General features: G+C 51.7%; 1 protein-coding gene across 3 annotated transcripts in view; it reads right to left on the bottom strand.

Moving 5' to 3' along the window:
- The window catches only part of mylk3 (myosin light chain kinase 3), a 125,752-nt gene that overhangs the window by 11,677 nt on the left and 92,864 nt on the right, over positions 1-21,211 (bottom strand). For all 3 annotated transcript variants that reach the window (XM_072518179.1, XM_072518178.1, XM_072518177.1), the window contains exons 5-9: positions 21,007-21,112; positions 19,694-19,787; positions 17,262-17,371; positions 7,632-7,773; positions 3,056-3,126 (exon numbers count right to left, since the gene is read on the bottom strand). In XM_072518179.1, the coding sequence (XP_072374280.1) occupies positions 3,056-3,126; positions 7,632-7,773; positions 17,262-17,371; positions 19,694-19,787; positions 21,007-21,112 (523 nt within the window). The remainder of the gene's footprint in view (positions 1-3,055; positions 3,127-7,631; positions 7,774-17,261; positions 17,372-19,693; positions 19,788-21,006; positions 21,113-21,211) is intronic.

The following is a 21,211-nucleotide window of genomic DNA, read 5'->3' on the forward strand; positions in this document are numbered from 1 at the left end:
TGCCTAGGACACTACCCTGAGGAACCCCTGCAGTTATGCCTCAGGACTTAGATAACTGCCGGCAACAACCATAACCACCTTCCATTGTGCTAGGTATGATTCCAACCAGTGAAGAGCTTTCCCCCTGATTCCCATTGACTCCAGTTTTGCTAGGGCTCCTTGATGCCATACTTGGTCAAATGCAGCATTAATGTCAAGGGCCACTCTCCCCTCACCTCTGGAGTTCAGCTCTTTTGTCCAAGTTTGAAGGCTGTAATGAAGTCAGGAGACGAGTGACCCTATGGTAACCTGACAGGGCCTCGTTTTGTGCCCGATTAAATTGGATATTTTAAATTAAAGAATTGGGCCCTTTAAATCAAACTGCAGTCAAACCTCAGGCAGGCTGTTGGGAATTCAGACTTGACCACAGTCAAATACACAACCAACAGACCTACTGCTAGAAACATGTCTGGAACCCACCCATCAATCTCCCATCAGGAGATCGTCGCACCCTATTGATATGCACTGGTCTCTTGTCAGTAGCCCAGATTGAGCCAGACTGTCGGGCACCCAGAGTTTCTGCCGTTACCTGATATGGGAACAGGTTATGTTCAGACCACACCACCAGAGATGGACATCTGGGGGCGGCTCACGTGTCCTGTCAAAAGGTCATCAACCAGACCATTGGGGGCGGAGACCCCCTCCTGAGGCCTCATTGGCAGAAAGCCAGAGAAAATGGCAAAAGGACGTGAAGGGAGAGGGGATAAAAATAGGCACCCGAGGCACATCAGCAGCGAGGTAATGCAGAGGCAATTGAGACATCTGACCAGACGCGGCAGGAAGCAGAGTTTGAGGCCCACCTTCATAACGACGGACCTGAGAGACTCAGATCTATGACTCAATCAAAGTCATCTTTACGGTTAATAGAACGAATCTTGGGAATCTTTAATAAATGTTATTGGGATAATTTAAGGGTAAATATTGTTGTTGAGAAATAAAGTTGGTTTGATTTTATACTTGTGTTGTTCACCTCACTATTAAAGACATCTGGGTAAAACGTTGATGAAAATACTAGTCAAAGTATATGAGATTTTACAGATACCATATCTGGTGGAACCCAAACTGAAGGTCAGTGAGCAGGTTATTGCAAAGTGCCACTTGATAGCACTGTTGATGACCCCTTCCATCACTTTACTGTTAATTGAGAGTAGACTGATGTGGTGGTAATTGGCTGGGTTGGATTTGTCCTGCTTTTTGTGTACAGGACATACCTGGGCAATTTTCCACATTGTCAGGTAGCTGCCAGTGTTGTAGCTGTACCAGAACAGCTTAGTTAGGGGCACAGCAAGTTCTGGAGCACACGTGTTCCATACTATTGCCGGAATTTTGTCAAGCCCCATAGCCTTTGCAGTATTCAGTGCCTTCAACCATTCCTTGACATCATGTGGAGTGAATCAAATTGGCTGAAGACTGGCATCTGTGATGCTGGGGACCTCTGGAGGAAACCGAGATGGATTATCCACTCAACACTTCTGGCTGAAGATTATTGTGAATGCTTCAGAAGACTTGTCTTTTACACTGTTGTGCTAGCCCATCTTATGATGGGGATATTTGTGGATCCTCCCCCTGCAATGAGTTGTTTAATTGTCCACCACCATTCCTGACTGGATGTGGCAGGACTGCAGAGCTTAGATCTGATCCATTGATTGTGGGATCACTTAGCTCTGTCTACCATTTGCTGGTAATGTTATTTGGCATGCAAGTAGTGTGGTGGTCACTCCTACCAATACTGTCATGGACAGATGCATTTGCAGTAGGCAGAGTGGTGAGGATGTGGTCTAGTATGTTTTTCCCTCTTGTTGGTTGCCTCACCACCTGTCGCAATCCCAGTCATTTAGGACCTGGCCCGTTCTGTCAGTAGTGGCGCTACTGAGCCACTCTTGGTGATGGATATTGAAGTCCCCCACCCAGAGTATATTCCGTGCCCGTGCCACCCACAGTGCTTCCTCCAAGTGGTGTTCAACATGGAGGAGTACTGATTCATTAGCTGAAGGTGGATAGTACGTGGTAATCAGCAGGAGGTTTCCTTGCCCATGTTTGAACTGAAGCCACGAGACGTCATGGGGTCCAGGGTCGATGTTGAGGACTCCCAGGGCAACCTCCTCCCGATTGTATACCACTGTACCGCCATCTCTGCTGGTTCTGTCCTGCCGGTGGGACAGGACATCTCCAGGGATGATGCTAGTGGTGTCTGGGACAATATCTGTAAGGTATGATTCTGTGAGTATGACTACGTCTGGCTGCTACTTGACTAGTCTGTGGGATCTCCCAATTTTGGCCCCAGCCCCCAGATGTTAGCAAGGAGGACTTTGCAGGGTCGACAGGACTTTTATCCATTTACCAGGGAAGACCTGTACCGACCAACAATGTTGAAAGTGCTTTTACGGGAGTTCATCTGCCCATGGCCCATCCCAAAGTGGTGATCCTGATATGAAATTGTGCTGTTGAAAGCTGTTTATATTTGCCACGACTGGGTGGTTAGATCAGAGGGAGAGAGTGAAAACAGAATTGCAGCAGAACGACACTGAATCTAATGGGAATTTCAAACATGCAGCTCCAATCATTACATAGTGCACAGAAATGTTATTTTATTTCTCCCCATCCAAGTACACAGTATGACTGCAAGAGCATCCATTGTCAATCCTGATTCTGTCTTCAGCCATGTATGTCCACTTTCCAGTATTAGTCACTAGATGGCGACCAGGACCAGGAAACCAGCCTGATTTTCCTTCTGCCCTGCTCAGAAGCACTAATGCCAACTTTAATGTTTCGGTTACACACCTTTGTTTAATATGGAGCAAGGTTCAAACATGGGATCATCTCAGCCTCAGTCCCATACCAGAGAGTGTTCACATAAATGGAATTGTGAGGCTCATAGATGTTTGTAAAATCTATAAAATTGATTTTTTTTTTGGACATTGTGACAATGATTTATCAGTGAACTGAACTGACGTTGGCAATTAGAATTATTTTACTTGAATCAAATAACTGTTAAATAAATTGATGTAGTTCTTACCTTCTAGCCAGACCAAAATCAATAATTTTGATCTGATTTCCTGTGTTGTTCACACACAAAATATTTTCTGGCTGTGGGACACAACAAAAGCATTTTCATCACAAAACAGATCCTGGTATAAGCAGAAGTTTAAAGCCACTAGCATTGTTGATACATCATGTGACTACTCAAAAAAAAGCACAATCCAACAATTATCTTATGCAAGAAAACTTTAACTGCTTTCTAAAATTAATCAATAAATTAGTTATTTTTTATTTTTCTGTTCTGTGACTTCCTGTCCCATTTTCCCAGCCAAAGGTCCAAGCTGCTGCAGTTTAATAACTGTCGCAAGAGACATGGAATGACCCAAATGTTGGTTTTCCCTGTCTCACAAAGCATTTTGCCCTCGTGCAATTCCGTGTGGAATTCATGAACTTTCTGGGTGATAAATGCCGCTTTTTCTCATTACTCTGGGGAGGTATCTATCTTTCACAAAATTATCTCTCATCTATCGTATTGACAACTAAACTGACTCATTTTTAATGTCAATTATATTTTTTAAAACAAAGCTGATCTGGAAGAGTTCACCTGAGGAAGGAGCTGTGCTCCGAAAGCTAGTGATTCAAAACAAACCTGTTGGACTTTAACCTGGTGTTGTAAGACTTCTTACTGTTCTTTTACATTGTGCAGGCTTCAGTTGTGAAAATTGCTCCTTTTTTTTTTTTAATAAATATTTTATTGAAAATTTTTGGTCAACCAACACAGTACATTGTGCATCCTTTACACAACATTATAACAATACAGATAATAATGACCTTTTTTATATAAACAAAAAACAACAAATAAATAAATATTAAATAACAAAAATGAAAACTAGCCCTAATTGGCAACTGCCTTGTCACAGGCTATACCCCCCCCCCCCCCCCCATCTCCCCCCCCCCCCCCCCCCCCAGTCCTGGGCTGCTGCTGCTGCCTTCTTTTTTCCCCCATCTATCTTTCCGCAAGATATTCGACGAACGGTTGCCACCGCCTGGTGAACCCTTGAGCCGACCCCCTTAGGACGAACTTAATCCGCTCTAGCTTTATGAACCCCGCCATATCATTTATCCAGGTCTCCACCCCCGGGGGCTTGGCTTCTTTCCACATTAGCAATATCCTGCGCCGGGCTACTAGGGACGCAAAGGCCAAAACATCGGCCTCTCTCGCCTCCTGCACTCCCGGCTCTTGTGTAACCCCAAATATAGCCAACCCCCAGCTTGGTTCGACCCGGACTCCTACTACTTTTGAAAGCGCCTTTGTCACCCCCACCCAAAACCCCTGTAGTGCCGGGCATGACCAGAACATATGGGTATGATTCGCTGGGCTTCTCGAGCACCTCGCACACCTATCCTCCACCCCAAAAAATTTACTGAGCCGTGTTCCAGTCATATGTGCCCTGTGTAATACCTTAAACTGAATCAGGCTTAGCCTGGCGCACGAGGACGACGAGTTTACCCTGTTTAGGGCATCTGCCCACAGCCCCTCCTCGATCTCCTCCCCTAGCTCTTCTTCCCATTTCCCTTTTAGTTCGTCCACCATAGTCTCCCCTTCGTCCCTGAACTTCCCGTCCACAAATAGATCTTTCAGTTGCGTTATTCCTGCTCTTTGCCACATTCCATATCCCCCATCCATTCCCCCCGGGGCAAACCTATGGTTGTTTCTTATCGGGGACCCCCCCAATGTTCCGGTCTTTCCCCTATGTCGTCTCCACTGTCCCCAAATCTTCAGTGTAGCTACCACCACCGGGCTCGCGGTGTAGTTCCTCGGTGAGAACGGCAATGGGGCTGTCACCATAGCCTGCAGGCTGGTCCCCCTACAGGACGCCCTCTCTAATCTCTTCCACGCCGCTCCCTCCTCCTCTCCCATCCACTTACTCACCATTGAAATATTAGCGGCCCAATAATACTCACTTAGGCTCGGTAATGCCAGCCCCCCCCTATCCCTACTACGCTGTAAGAATCCCTTCCTCACTCTCGGAGTCTTCCCGGCCCAAACAAAACCCATGATGCTCTTTTCTATCCTTTTAAAAAAAGCCTTCGTGATCACCACCGGGAGGCACTGAAACACAAAGAGGAATCTCGGGAGGACCACCATCTCAACCGCCTGCACCCTCCCTGCCATTGACAGTGCTACCATATCCCATCTCTTGAAATCTTCCTCCATCTGTTCCACCAACCGCGTTAAATTTGGCCTGTGCAATGTGCCCCAATTCTTAGCTATCTGGATCCCCAGGTAACGAAAGTCTCTTGTTACCTTCCTCAACGGTAGGTCTTCTATTTCTCTATTCTGCTCCCCTGGATGCACCACAAACAGCTCACTCTTCCCCATGTTCAATTTATACCCTGAAAAATCCCCAAACTCCCCAAGTATCCGCATTATTTCTGGCATCCCCTCCGCCGGATCCGCCATATATAGTAGCAGATCATCCGCATATAAAGATACCCGGTGTTCTTCTCCTCCCCTAAGTATTCCCCTCCATCTCTTGGAACCTCTCAGCGCTATCGCCAGGGGCTCAATCGCCAGTGCAAACAGTAATGGGGACAGAGGACATCCCTGCCTTGTCCCTCTATGGAGCCGAAAATATGCCGATCCCCGTCCATTCGTGACCACACTCGCCACTGGGGCCCTATACAACAGCTGCACCCATCTAACATACCCCTCTCCAAAACCAAATCTCCTCAACACCTCCCACAGATAATCCCATTCCACTCTATCAAATGCTTTCTCGGCATCCATCGCCACTACTATCTCCGTTTCACCCTCTGGTGGGGCCATCATCATTACCCCTAACAGCCTCCGTATATTCGTGTTCAGCTGTCTCCCCTTCACAAACCCAGTTTGGTCCTCGTGAACCACCCCCGGGACACATTCCTCTATTCTCATTGCCATTACCTTGGCCAGGACCTTGGCATCCACATTTAGGAGGGAAATTGGTCTGTAGGACCCGCATTGTAGCGGATCCTTTTCCTTCTTTAAGAGAAGCGATATCGTTGCTTCAGACATAGTCGGGGGCAGTTGTCCCCTTTCCTTTGCCTCGTTAAAGGTCCTCGTCAGTACCGGGGCGAGCAAGTCCAAATACTTTCTGTAAAATTCAACTGGGAATCCGTCCGGTCCCGGGGCCTTTCCCGTCTGCATGTTCCTAATTCCTTTCACCACTTCTTCTACCGTGATCTGTGCTCCCAGTCCCACCCTTTCCTGCTCTTCCACCTTGGGAATTTCCAGCCGATCCAAAAAATCCATCATTCTCTCCCTCCCATCCGGGGGTTGAGCTTCATACAATTTTTTATAAAATGTCTTGAACACCTCATTCACTCTCTCCGCCCCCCGCTCCATCTCTCCTTCCTCATCCCTCACTCCCCCTATTTCCCTCGCTGCTCCCCTTTTCCTCAATTGGTGTGCCAGCAATCTGCTCGCCTTCTCCCCATATTCATACTGTACACCCTGCGCCTTCCTCCATTGTGCCTCTGCAGTGCCTGTAGTCAGCAAGTCAAATTCCACATGCAGCCTTTGCCTTTCCCTGTACAGTCCCTCCTCCGGTGCTTCCGCATATTGTCTGTCCACTTGAAAATTGCTCCTTAACCACGACATTGCAAATTTGTTACATCCTGGCACTGCCCATGCGCCAGGCTGGCACCCAAGTGACAGTGCCAAGGTGCCAGGCTGACACTGCCAGGGTGCCCAGGTAGTACCAGCAGTGCCAGCACACTGCATGACTCTATGGGCGCCATCCTACGGCCACACTGCGCCAGAAAAGCAGCTCACCGTGGTGCAGCGTGGCCGTTGAAAGACCCCGCTCCCGGGATCTATCCAGCTCGCAGCGCCTTGTGAGATTCAATCCAATCTGGCGAGACTTTGCGATGTGATTCCCTCCCAAAATGGGCAGGATCACCTTTTAGCAAATCTGCATATTAGAGCGAGGCATTTAGCCTCACTCTAATATGTAGTTTCCCAAGGTACCTGAGGCTTTAGGATTCAATCCCTTCGCCGTTTAGCACTGGTCTCCACAAACGGGGACCAGATGGGATGGCACTCGTAGGGGTCTCTCAGGGGATTGGAGACGCCCAGCTGTATGCCCTTTGGGCAGGGTGGTGCCATCCTGGCACCATGGTAGTGCCACCTGGGTGCTAGCTGGTCCCATATTGCATTCGGGGTGGGGGTAGGTCATGGATTATTTTCAGGGCCTCAGAGATCGGGATGCCCTTGCTTCAATGGGGAGTTCTGGCAAGTGGAGCTTCCCATTATAAATAACGGGGCTATGTGCGGCCTCGGCTGCGCTTTTCCTATTCAGGCCCCTTATTCAACATGAGTCGCGTTGAATAGCCACGTGTTTCTCGACACCGCGAGTGCCGGAAAACATGCGGCTAAATGCACTCGCTCGGGGACTTTGTTCCCTTTTGGGCGATCGCGCCCTATGACTAGTTTACAGCAACAAGATAGATAATTAACAATAAACTTCAAGTTGACTAATCATGAACTTACATACAAACAAAGATGATTAAATAAATGGTCATTCAGCAGTGGGTTTAGAATGGAGGAATGTCTGTGAATATAAACATACCTTAAGATCTAAATGAAGGACATACTGTTGATGTAAGTATTGAACACCTTCACAGATCTGCTTGACAAAGATGATGGCGTCCAATTCTGTCAGATTATAGTTTTCATCAATGATACGGTCAAACAATTCTCCACCTCCAACACTGCAATCAACATAATGTTCTGATGTAATTTAATTTAACAGCATCTTCAATTAGTTTTCTCTTTTCTTAAACAGGTATTTTCTCAGGAGATTTATTCCCAGTGTTTGGCCTTTTGGAGTGTTGTGAGCACAGTATAGCAAAGAAAGTCACTGATTCTCTCAGCCATTGTTAATACCTCTTCATGGCTACCGGTATATCTGAAACACTGTGGGGGCGATTCTCCGATCGCGGGACTAAGTGCCCGTGCCATCGTGAACGCCGTCGTAGTGTCCCCACCTTGTGATAATGTTGTGTTCATGTGTGCGTCCTGCCGATGCCCGCCTAACCTTGAGGTTCTTCAACTCTCCCCCCCACCCCCCCAAGGACAAGACAGTTCACAATTACAGGGAGCGTGCAAGAACCGGAGGGGGATCACTTGTGCTGCACCCCCTGACCGTCTATGAGCAAAGGGCACTGGACCTTGCTGGGGGAGCCGCCAGCCGGGAGGTGGCGGCGTGCCAGGTCGGAGGCGAAGCTCCAAGTGAGAATCCACTGTATGCACGCAGCCCTTCATCCCATCAGTACCCCCACCCCCCCCTCACACCCCACCGCCTGACACTGCACCAGCCCCACAGTCCACACCCTCACACCCCACCGCCTGACACTGCACCAGCCCCACAGTCCACACCCTCACACCCCACCGCCTGACACTGCACCAGCCCCACAGTCCACACCCTCACACCCCACCGCCTGACACTGCACCACTCCCACAGTCCACACCCTCACACCCCACCGCCTGACACTGCACCACTCCCACAGTCCACACCCTCACACCCCACCGCCTGACACTGCACCAGCCCCACAGTCCACACCCTCACACCCCACCGCCTGACACTGCACCAGCCCCACAGTCCACACCCTCACACCCCACCGCCTGACACTGCACCACTCCCACAGTCCACACCCTCACACCCCACCGCCTGACACTGCACCAGCCCCACAGTCCACACCCTCACACCCCACCGCCTGACACTGCACCAGCCCCACAGTCCACACCCTCACACCCCACCGCCTGACACTGCACCACTCCCACAGTCCACACCCTCACACCCCACCGCCTGACACTGCACCACTCCCACAGTCCACACCCTCACACCCCACCGCCTGACACTGCACCACTCCCACAGTCCACACCCTCACACCCCACCGCCTGACACTGCACCAGCCCCACAGTCCACACCCTCACACCCCACCGCCTGACACTGCACCAGTCCCACAGTCCACACCCTCACAACCTCCCCTCCACCCCTTCACTTACGACCACGCAAGTCTAACAAAATGTGCCTTACTGTGTTCTCCAGGGCCACACGAGCACCGCCGTGGAACTGCCAGTTCACCCCGCTGCCGTACAGCCCCAACCTCTTCTGGCCACAGGTGTCATAATATCCACTCATGTATATAATGAGATGCAGACAGGCAGTGATTGACACACAGGATAACCAATGAACACACACGACACATAACAACCAATCACCAGACAGGACACCACCACTACAAAGCACACAGGGCATTAAGACTCTCCCTCTCTCTACAGGACACAGCTACTGAGATAGTAAGAGTGCACAAGCCAGTGAGCACTATCACCATGAGGTAGAGAGTTAGTCTGGTCAAGCCAGTAGGAGGTTATCAGTTACATTGATAGAGTGCCAACTCACAGCAGACTATGTACAGCAATCAGGAAGTTCAATAAAACAGTGTTGGACCATCTCCTATGTCAGAAGCCTGTTTCTAGTTTCACTGCATCCAGTTGCAGTCAACGTTGAACCAACTTACTTAACACATCAACAGGGACGCACGGGACAGAGGGCAAGGATCACAGGCAGGAGGGCCATCCTCTGAGGCCGGACTATCGAGGCGTGACGCACAGAGGACAGACAAAGACGTCAGGATGGACAGGAATGACTCTTATGACAGTGAGACGGACGAGGAGGGGACAGCGAGCCCGGACAGTGATGCACAGAGGACGTTGCGACATTCGAGGCAGAGGGGCACGGCACCTGTCTTCGGCCGTGGTCTCAATGCACTGGGCCAAGGTTCCACAAAGGAGACACCAGAGCTGGGGACAGACGAGGACCTAGCGGCCGCGGCACTGCTGTCACCCACACCCTCCAACATCGCAGATACACTCACCCCGGTTGGGCAAGTAAGTGACGAGGCTTCTGGTTCACAGACTGGTGCGCACCACACAGCCGAACCGGTACAGCAGGTGGAGGTAGGAGCAGCCGAGGGGCTGGACGGTCGGAGGGCAGGCCAGGCCCAGCACCCAGCTGTTGCCCAGACAGTTCCTGGGCATTCCAGGGCAGCACGGTAGCATAGCGGTTAGCGCAATTGCTTCACAGCTCCAGGGTCCCAGGTTCGATTCCCGGCTGGGTCACTGTCTGTGCGGAGTCTGCACGTTCTCCCCGTGTGTGCGTGGGTTTCCTCCGGGTGCTCCGGTTTCCTCCCACAGTCCAAAGATGTGCAGGTTAGGTGGATTGGCTATGCTAAATTGCCCTTAGTGTCCAAAATTGCCCTTAGTGTTGGTTGAGTGGGGTTACTGGGTTATGGGGATAGGGTGGTGTGGGCTTGGGTAGGGTGCTCTTTCCAAGAGCCGGTGCAGACTCGATGGGCAGAATGGCCTCCTTCTGCACTGTAAATTCTATGAAATTCCAGGCCCACCCACAGACCCGATGCATTCGCTACCCCAGGGACCAGACGACGGGATGACGGCTGTCTTCTGGCAACTGCAGCCGCAGCTAGAGGAGTCCATCCGCGTCCACGAGCAGGGAGTGGTGCTGGTCATGGCTGCAACCCAGGCCGACACGGCACGGGTGGCGTCCGTGATGGAGGCAATGGGTGAAACGGTTTCCGCCATGGGTCAGGTTCTCCAGGGCGTGGGGCTTAGTGTGCATGCGTCATCCGTGGCCCATGACAGGGCTGCCCTCTCACAGGCAGCCATGCTCCAGAGCCGCATGGACATTGCCGCCGCACTCCGGGGTCTGGCCCAGTCCCAGGAGGCCATGGCCCAGTCCCAGGCGGCCATGGCCCAGTCCCAGCAGGCCATGGCCCAGTCCCAGGCGGCCATGGCCCAGTCCCAGCAGGCCATGGCCCAGTCCCAGCAGGCCATCGCTGAGAGCATCGGCGGCCTTGTCCATATGATGGACAGCGTCGCCCAGACCCAGCGGGAGGTAGCGCTGTCCCTGACAGGGATGTCGCACTCCCTCAGCTCCATCACCGGGTACGTTCAGACCCTGGTCGGTTCCACAGCGGGCCTCCAGGACTGGCAGCGCCAGGTGTCGGTGATGCAACGGGGCATGCCTCCGCGCGCAACACCGTCCCATAGAGAGGCCAGGGGGCTAACGGGCTTCCCGAGGGAGGAGGAGGTCCCGGTGCCTGTCCCGGTAACCACGGCAAGGGAGGGACCGGAACACTCGCACCCCCCCCGTCCTGTCCCTGGTGCATCTGATGACCAGCGGGCAGAGGAGGGTGGCAGCGCGCCATCCAGCACGCCCGCCGAGCAGCCTGGCCCATGCAGGCCGGGCCGCCCCAGGAAACGTGCGCCGACGGGGAGCCACGTCAAAGGGCATGATTCTCAGCAGTCCACATCCACTCCTGCTGTACCGTCTGGACATAGTGGTAGGGCCCGTAAGGCTAAAATGTTAGACACGTAGTAAGTTGGCATGGGTGCAGGGCACGGATTAGTTATAGGGGCTAGGGCACATGTCGCTCAATGTCACAATTAAAGTTGCTGCACCAAACCTTCATGCGTCTGTCCTATTTCCAGTGCCTGGGGAGGGGGGGTGAGGGTGCCCGGTGACGGTGGTGTTCGACGATCATCGCAGGGTGAGGCCGGGAGACCCCCCACCCAACACGCCGTCGTCCGCAGTGCTCCGACGCCCGCTGCCGCACATGAACATGTGATGGAGTGTCCGTGACGCATAGGGGGGACACCAAGGTGGGGGTTGTTCGGACGTGGCCATGAGTCAGACATTCAGTAGCGATCTGTAGCTCACAGCTCATCGCAGAGCGGGTTGTCATCATTCGACATGGCACTGTTCATACCCACTTACGGAAGTCAAGGTCTACCGACAGTAACGAGGTGCCGCAGGTGTTGTGTTGCTTGACGGTGGTGCCGTGTGTGGTAGGGTTGTGCGATGGTGCGGGAGGTGAGTGAGGGGGGTGCTGGGTTTTGCCAGTGCACGCGGTCAATGGTGCGAGTGCCCTGAACAACGATGTCCTCCCCCTAGTGTGCGAATCGTGCGGCGATCAAAGCATCGCGTGCCCGCTGTACCAAACGGTGGCGTCGTGCGGCCTCCCGGCCACATCGCGTGCCCCGATAGTGTCTGTGCCCCGCCGCCCTCCCATCCTCCTCCTCCTCCTCATCCTCCAGTTCAGAGTCGCTGCCCTCTTCGGGTTGACCTGATTGTTCCTCCTCCATCACATCGCCCCTCTGTTGGGCGATGTTGTGCAGCACGCAACAGGCGACGACGATCCTTCCGACCCTGTTGGGGTCGTACTGCAGAGCGCCCCTGAGCGGTCCGGGCACCGGAACCTCATTTTCAGGAGGCCGAAGCACCTCTCCACTACACCCCTGGTTGTCACATAGGCCTCATTGTACCGGCTCTCCGCGTTGGTCTGTGGCCTCCGTATGGGCGTCATCAGCCACGGCCGCAACAGATAACCCCTGTCGCCCAGCAACCAGCCCCCCATCCGGCGTGGGTGACCCTCGAAAGTTGCGGGGATGTAGGACTGTGCCAATATAAAGGCGTCATGCACGCTTCCTGGGTACTGGGCGCACATGTGCATTATTCTCATTCCCTGGCCGCACACCACCTGGGCGTTCATCTAATATGTGCCCTTCCTGTTCAGGAAGACGCCCTGTCCCGCGTTGGTGCACGCAGGTTGACGTGTACCACATGCATGATGCCCTGTACCATCGGGATGCCGGCCACTGTGGCGAATTGTGATGCCCTGGCGCGTGGCCCTCCAGGAAATTGATGTATCGTGCCGCGACTGCATAAAGGCCATCGGTGACTGCCCGGATACACCGGTGCACCGAGGCCTGACTGATGCCGCAAAGATCCCCGCGAAGAAATTCAGGGCGACCGTCACCTTCACCCTCACTGGGAGGGCATGTCCTCCCCCAGTTCCACGTGGTTCTAGGTGCGCCATCAGGTGGCATATATGGCCGACCGTCTCACGGCTCAGTCGGAGTCTCCTCCTGCATGTCACCTCCGTTAGGTCCTCGAAGGAAACGCGGTCCCTGTACACACGGTGCCGCATGGGACGCCTCCGCCGCCGTGGCACGACCACCTGCTCTTGCTCATCCCCTGGTGACCCACCAGGATCGGTTTCGTCGCCCTCTTCCTGGCCGACGACGTGGAGGTGATCCGTACCCTCCGCCTCCTCTTGTACTTGGCGGGCGTGAGGGCCTGCAGCGGCAGCGGCTGGCACAGGGCCATCTGCTGCCACTCCCTCTGCAGCACCCGCCCTAAGCCGCCTTGCTCGGCCCCGACAGATGCCCATCTGCAGGGCTGCCGCTGCCGCCATGGCAGCGAACTTCGATGGCTGCTGGTTTGGGAGGGAGAGGCAACAAAATTTGTTAGGAGGTCGCTTTGGCAGGTAGGCAGCCAGGGCCCTTTCGATGAATGGGTGCCGAGCAGCTCGGTGAATGTTCATTCAGGCACGCACAGTGCCACCTTCCCACAGTATCCGTATCCCGCACAGTTCAACCTGTCCTTCCTCATCGCAGCGTCAGCGGACACAGCCCTTCACCATGCCCTCGATTTGGATGGGTGTTCTCGTCACCTTCCTGCCACTGAACACCAGCTGGTGGTCACAGTCCCACGGGCAACTGTGGAGGTCCGCCCCCCCCCCCCCCACACACCCGGCAGGATGGTGGCATCGTTTGTCCCGCCCCCTCCTCCTTCCCCCTTCTCAATCTTTCACCCCGCGCCCTTCTCCTGCCCCATCCACTCTTCCTTGTACCCCTTTACACTACCCATCCTCCTTAGTCCTCACGTCGCCCATCCCAAACCCCCCCTCCCCCCCAACCATGTCCACCCTTCCCCACTCCCCTCCCCAACCACGTCCATCCTTCCCCCCTCTCCCCCCCACCCCCAACCACGTTCAACCTTCCCCACTCCCTTCCCCAACCACGTCCATTCTTCCCCCCTCTCCCCCCCACCCCCAACCATGTCCACCCTTCCCCACTGCCCCCAACCACGTCCATCCTTCCCCCCTCTCCCCCCCTCCCCCCAACCATGTCCACCCTTCCCCACTCCCCTCCCCAGCCACGTCCATCCTTCCCCCTCTTCCCCCCACCCCCAACCATGTCCACCCTTCCCCACTCCCCCCCAACCACGTCCATCCTTCCCCCCTCTCCCCCCCCACCCCCAACCACATCTAACCTTCCCCACTCCCCTCCCCAACCACGTCCATCCTTCCCCCCTCTCCCCCACCCCCAACCACATCCAACCTTCCCCAATCCCCTCCCCAACCACGTCCATCCTTCCCCCCTCGCCCCCCCACCCCCAACCACGTCCAACCTTCCCCACTCCCCTCCCCGACCACGTCCATCCTTCCCCCCTCTCCCCCCACCCCAACCATGCCCACCCTTCCCCACAACCCCCCAACCACGTCCATCCTCCCCCCTCTCCCCCTCCCCCAACCACGTCCACCCTTCCCCCCTCTCCCCCACTCCCCCCAACCACGTTCTCCCTTCCCTCTCTTCCCCCTCTCCCCAACCATGTCCACCCTTCCCCCCTCTCCCCCACTCCCCCCAACCACGTCCACCCTTCCCCCCTCTCCCCCACTCCCCCCAACCACGTCCACCCTTCCCCCTCTCCCCCACTCCCCCAACACATCCACCCTTCCCCCCTCTCCCCCACTCCCCCAACCACATCCACCCTTCCCCCTCTCCCCCACTCCCCCCAACACATCCACCCTTCCCCCCTCTCCCCCACTCCCCCCAACCACATCCACCCTTCCCCACTCCCACCATCCACGTCCACCCTTCCCCCCTCTCCCCCACTCTCCCCCAACCACGTCCACCCTTCTCCCTCGCCCCCATTCCCCCCCAACCACGTCCCCCCTTCCTCACTCCCCCAGCCACGTCCACCCTTTCCCCCTCTCCCCCACTCCCCCCAACCACGTCTACCCTTCCCCCCTCTCCCACACTCCCCCCCCAACCGTGCCCACCTTCCCCCCTCTCCCCCACTCCCCCCTCCAACCACGTTCACACTTCCCCACTCCCTCCCCAATGCACCACCCAACCCCCCCCCCCCCCAGCCCATTCCCCACCCCATGGGGGATCGCGGCAGACGCTTCCTACAGCGCCCCCCCCCCTCCACCCGCCATCACCGGCCGTGGACGCTACTTCCTGGTTGCTGGAATGGGCCCGCCTACTCACCTCCTTCTTCCGCTTAGTCAGCCAGCACGACTGGCTGACAAATTTATTTAGCAGGGGTGCACGGCGACGGCGTGATCTGGGCCGGAGAATAGCGGGGGACTGGGAGAATCGTCTCTACTGCCTGCTCGGCGGATTCTCCGGCATGCGCGGCGCCCACCTCGATGAAACCGTTCTCGCCGGTTGGGAGAATGGCCGGACGGCGTCGGACCGGAGTCGCGCGAAAAACTGTGTGAGCAGCGATTCTCCCAGGCGGCGCGGCACGGGAGAATCACCCCCTGTATAATCAATTTTGTATGCCCCCAATAATAGAGTATTGAACTGACACGCTAGTTCATGGAGTGCTGAGACCTAGAACTGAGAGCAATCGGCCTAGGCAACTTAAATTCAGAGCCTAAGTACGAAGTCTTACAACACCAGGTTAAAGTCCAACAGGTTTGTTTCGATGTCACGAGCTTTCGGAGCGCTGCTCCTTCCTCAGGTGAATGAAGAGGTATGTTCCAGAAACATATATATAGACAGATTCAAAGATGCCAAACAATGCTAGGAATGCGAGCATTAGCAGGTGATTAAATCTTTACAGATCCAGAGATGGGGTAACCGCGACAACGCAGAATCGCCGAGCAGAAACTTATAGCCAAGTTCCGCACACATGAGTGCGGCCTCAACCGGGACCTGGGATTCATGTCGCATTACATTCATCCCCCACCATCTGGCCTGCAAAATCCTACCAACTGTCCTGGCTTGATACAATTCACACCTCTTTAACCTGGGGTTACCCCATCTCTGAGGAAGGAGCAGCGCTCCGAAAGCTAGTGACATCGAAACAAACCTGTTGGACTTTAACCTGGTGTTGTAAGACTTCGTACTGTGCTCACCCCAGTCCAACGCCGGCATCTCCACATTATTTCTAAGTGTTCTTATCACTAAAATGTTTAAAAATAAATTCTCCAGTAGCATTGGCAGATTTTTCTCAGGGCGATACAGAGTATTGTGTACAAATGGAACTCAATCTCCAATCTTTCACCTAATTGAGTGTCCTTAAAACTACAAATGAATTAAAAATAAGGCAAATTGAATCAGGAGCAAGGACTGGGGAATCATATATTGAGTATCCAGAATAAAACACACTGACGTTTACATCCAATCCTGCAATTCCATCAAACCAGACTCAGGGCCGGGAGCATAGCCATGCAAAATTCACCCGTACCTACTTGTCGGATCATATAGTTTTTGTTTTTGCAGATAAGTTAATCAATATGTAAGGTAATTCCTGAGCTTTCTGATTGGCTCTGACATGCGCCATTGACAAAGCTGTTTACCAAGTATGGACAATTTGGCAGCGGTGAGAATCAATAAGGATTGCATTACATTCTTTCCAATGAAGCAATCCACATTAGCAGCAGCTAACAAAGGTCAGGCAGCAAAAATAGCGGTTTTAAAGGAGTTACAGAATCAAGTTCCTATTATTGAAACCAGAGAGGATTTTTCAGAACTCCTGGAACATTCTGAGAGTTCCACACTCCCCCACCTACGTACCATCAGAATCAAAGGCCTGAATTCATTCACACTGCTGTGTCAGCTGCTAAGCTGGACTTGATTCAATGTTTTTGTTTGTGTACGCATGACCGTCACAGGTGATGTATTTGTGTTGTAAATAATTATAGGGAGCAAAGAGTTATTTATTCTAAGGTTCAAATGCTTTCAAAATGTACAGTAAGAAGTCTTACAACACCAGGTTAAAATCCAACAGGTTAGTTTCAAATCACTAGCTTTCGGAGCCAAACCTGTTGGACTTTAACCTGGTGTTGTAAGACTTCTTACTGTGCTCACCCCAGTCCAACGCCGGCATCTCCACATGAAATTAAATGAAAATCACTTATTGTCACGAGTAGGCTTCAATGAAGTTACTGTGAAAAGCCCCTAGTCGCCACATTCCGGCACCTGTTCGGGGAGGCTGGTACGGGAAATGGTACATCATTTCAAAATGTAGTGCACAGAGTCTCAGAATTTTAAAGGACATTTCCAGCTATTTTTCTGTGATGGTATAAGAGCCACTTACTATTCCATAATCAAGGTGACATTGTTCTTGGCTTCAAAGGCATCATAAAGCTGGATCAGGTTGACATGACTTAACTGATTCATGACAGTTATTTCATTTTTTACTTCCTCCTAAATCAGAAGAGAATTCAAAGTAAGAACAAGCTATTTGGTGACTGATGAACTCTTTCTCGTGAAATACATTAGGATATTCTAGTTAGAGACCAGAAATATATACTTTGAGTTTATCTTCCTCCTTTCTTTCTTAAAGGCACTGATTCATGTTGGGGCTCAGTTCCGTGGACACCATCCACTTTCCAATTCTCTATAGTGTGGTCCGATGTGTACAAGGAGAAACTAGGGAATGATCAGAAGTGTAAACTTGGCTGATTTTTCACTTCCAGGGGACAGGTACCAAAACAATGATAGTGCCCCTACTACTGCCCCCAGTAAATTAGCTGACTCAGATCTAAATGTATAACTGGCACCTTGGTATTATTTAATTTCATGCTAGTTGGAGCACTACCCAACGGGGCCATAAGAGAAACATCTTTGCTTGCAGGATTTGACAATGTATTAGCTTTGTCAACACTCAGATTAAATTGCTGTGTGTTTCTAATTTACTAAGTTAACTAAATAAATGGTAGTTTCAGATTAAATTACAAAGATACACTGTGAAGTGCGAAATGGACACATATAGAAATCAGCAATTTCCCAGATTTAGCTCTTCATCTGTGTTAAACTATTTGATCTTAGCCTGGGCAACAGTATGATCACTTATATTAATCCCTAGGTAAGGAGGATGTGGAAAATGTGTATGCAGCGACATAAGGTGAGTATGCAGATTGACTCCTTATCAATTCAGTTGTCTCACAGTCAGACAGCCTTGTATCCAGGATCACACTATTGTGTAAGATGAAAAAAGGCTGACAGAATGTGTGAAACCTAACACCACCTCCAAGAAAGAGGAGAAAACCGAGGAAGAAAATGTGCGCAAAATTAAAATCATTTGAAATCCTTTCATCTCCTCTGTTCACCTTTCACAGAATCTATATAGGCTGGTACAGTCAGGTGCTGTCATTCTGCAATTAGAAATATATCAGCAGTTTTCACTCGGATTCTAAAAATAATTATGTTGACCTGACTGTACAATGGCATTGATGACATTGCTCCAACACTATTAACAGGTAGGGTGTGTTTGCCCTTCAGATGCCAATCTGTTAATCTCAGCCATGTCATCAAGTGGAGTTCGGCAGTTTCCCCAAGAAACAGACAATGGCCGGGATTCTCCCCTACCCGGCGGGGCGGGGGGGTCCTGGCGGGATGGAGTGGCGGGGACCACTCCGGCGCCGCGCCGCCCCAAAGGTGCGGATTTTTCCGCACCTTTAGGGGCCAAGCCCTCACATTGAGAGGCTAGGCCCGCGCCGGAGTGGTTGGCGCGCCGGCGGGAAAGGCCTTTGGCACCACGCCAGCCGGGGCCGAAGGGACTCCGCCGGCCGGCGGAAGTCCGCGCATGCGGGGAGCGTCAGCGGCTGCTGTCGTCATCCCCGCGCATGCGCAGGGGGGTCACTTCCGCATCAGCCATCGTGGAGGCTATGGCTGAGGCGGAAGGAAAAGAGTGCCCCCACGGCACAGGCCCGCCCGCGGATCGGTGGGCCCCGATCGCGGGCCAAGCCACCGTTGGGACACCCCCCCGGGGACCCCGGAGCCCGCCCGCGCCGCCAGATCCGCTGGTAAGGGAGGTGGTTTAATTCACGCCGGCGGGACTGGCATGACAGCAGCGGGACTTCGGCCCATCGCGGGCCGGAGATTCGCCGGGGGGGGGCCCTCCGACCGGCGCATGGCGATTCCCGCCCCCACCGAATTTTCGGTGCTGGAGAATTCGGCGGCAGGTGAGGGCGGGATTCACGCCGCCCCACCCGGCGATTCTCCGACCCGGCGGGGGGTCGGAGAATCCCGCCCAATGATCGTAAGAGTCCATCCATATTATTTCAATGCGCCTACTTGTAATCAAATATGTTCACTGACTAAGCTATGGGAGTTAATATTGCATGTGTCCACTCTGCAAAACTCTTAGATATTCTAAATGTGAACATTCCATAATGATCAAAATAAGTGTTTGAAAAAAAATTAGCATTGACATTTATAAAGTGCAGAATTTTCGAAAATGTCCATTAACATCCACTTTGAGTTTTAATGACATTAAAGTGCATGCAGAACTGCCTGGATAAATACTCAGATATTAATTGTTACAGGCTATAACCCTGGTTGGCAATCGTGTTGGCTAGGCTCAATTAAGGAAGGCCAAACAAGTAACATTAAAAAAAACAAAGCTGTAAATCATTGCAGCATCTACGTCATCAACTAAGCTTTCAACATGAAACACTCCCCAGGTGACTGCAGTTAATCAAAATGATGCCATCTTGACAAAGTTATTTTAAGAAAGGAATTTACCCTGTCCTTTGGTCCTTTTACTTTAATTATTTTGGCAGCGAGTTCGAGGCCCGTTGATTTTTCTGCACATTTAAGGACTTGGCCAAACCGACCCCTGTCATTTGAAAAAATACAAGAGTATAAACTTAATTTGCATACCACAGGAAACATTATACCAGATTACTGCATAAACTTTATTATCCACCTAATTGCTGTGTGTTTCTAATTTACTAAGTTAACTAAATAAATGGTAGTTTCTAGAGAGTGTGATATTTATAAGGAATATGGTATGAAATGATAATTTCTAAAAGATTGTTAATACCAGGGTTACATTAACAAGAACTGGAACACAATCAGCTGCCTCTTTAAAATATCTGCTGTGCTAAATGAAAAGGTCAACTCCTTCCACCTGTATTAGGTGCTGTATTAGGTGCTGTATGGTGTCCAATAACAACATTTGAAACAATTTACAGGTTTCTCCACTTTTCTACCCTTCTCATTTGGGGGCACTGGTTCTTAATCAAGTGAAGTTCCATGGGTGCTGTTGCCACTGACCCCTCTCCATTGTAGAAACTGGTAACAGTTTAAGGGTGGCGCGCGGGCGGGGGTGGGGACGGTGGATGCACATTAACCCAGCATGATTTTATCTTCACTTCACATCTAGCAGGGATTACCCAGGTAGAACTGCGACCCTTCTGTCTCCTTCCTAGCTCAAGGATGGTGAAGTCAATTATAACCATCCACCATCCCCAAGTCTCTATGCTGACACCAAGTCAGCCAACACAGGCCAGAGATTGAGCCTGGTCTGCATTCTTCAATGTGACAACATGCAGTCAATGTACCCAGTAAGGTACCAGAGAAGCAATTGAGTGTAAACTCTATGCGCCTCAGGAAATTTATCTTCATATAATTAATAAAGATGATAAATTTAAAGTAACAATAATCTGAAACATTAAAGTTGTGACTGCGCAATGGAAAATGATTATTAATCTTTCAGTGTGACCTCCTGAGAAGAGGATAGATGTATAATGAGGTCATTACCTTAGGAAAATTGGCTGGAGGCTATTCTAGACCAGCGCATTCTAACTGCAGCAGACATGATTTAAAAGCCCGATACTTAGCATTATGGGTTTCAACTACATTGTACTTCTTTACATTACTACTGCTTTCATTTTCATTTATGTTCTTAAACTGAAATTTGAGATTATACTCCTTAACGCTGTACAGTGAATATCTGCACAATAATTAAACACTTTCATAGCTATCTCATTTCCACGGGCTATTATTGGTTAGTAGTTGATCAAAATGACCAAAAGATCTGAAGAACAACCCACCCTCCCAGCACCTCATCGTAGTGAACTGTGTATGATGAGGTTACAAGATCTTGCTTAGTGGTTACTATGCGATGGCTGAAATGGGCTGGAGGTGAGGGGCCATCATCTGAAAAAGAAAGTCAAACTTTACAATTGGCATCACATTACAGTTTTACAAATATTGGATGAAAGTGAAATATTTGAAGCTGGATGTAAAGATGGGATC

Source organism: Scyliorhinus torazame, chromosome 10, assembly GCF_047496885.1.
Source record: "Scyliorhinus torazame isolate Kashiwa2021f chromosome 10, sScyTor2.1, whole genome shotgun sequence".
NCBI lineage: Eukaryota > Metazoa > Chordata > Chondrichthyes > Carcharhiniformes > Scyliorhinidae > Scyliorhinus > Scyliorhinus torazame.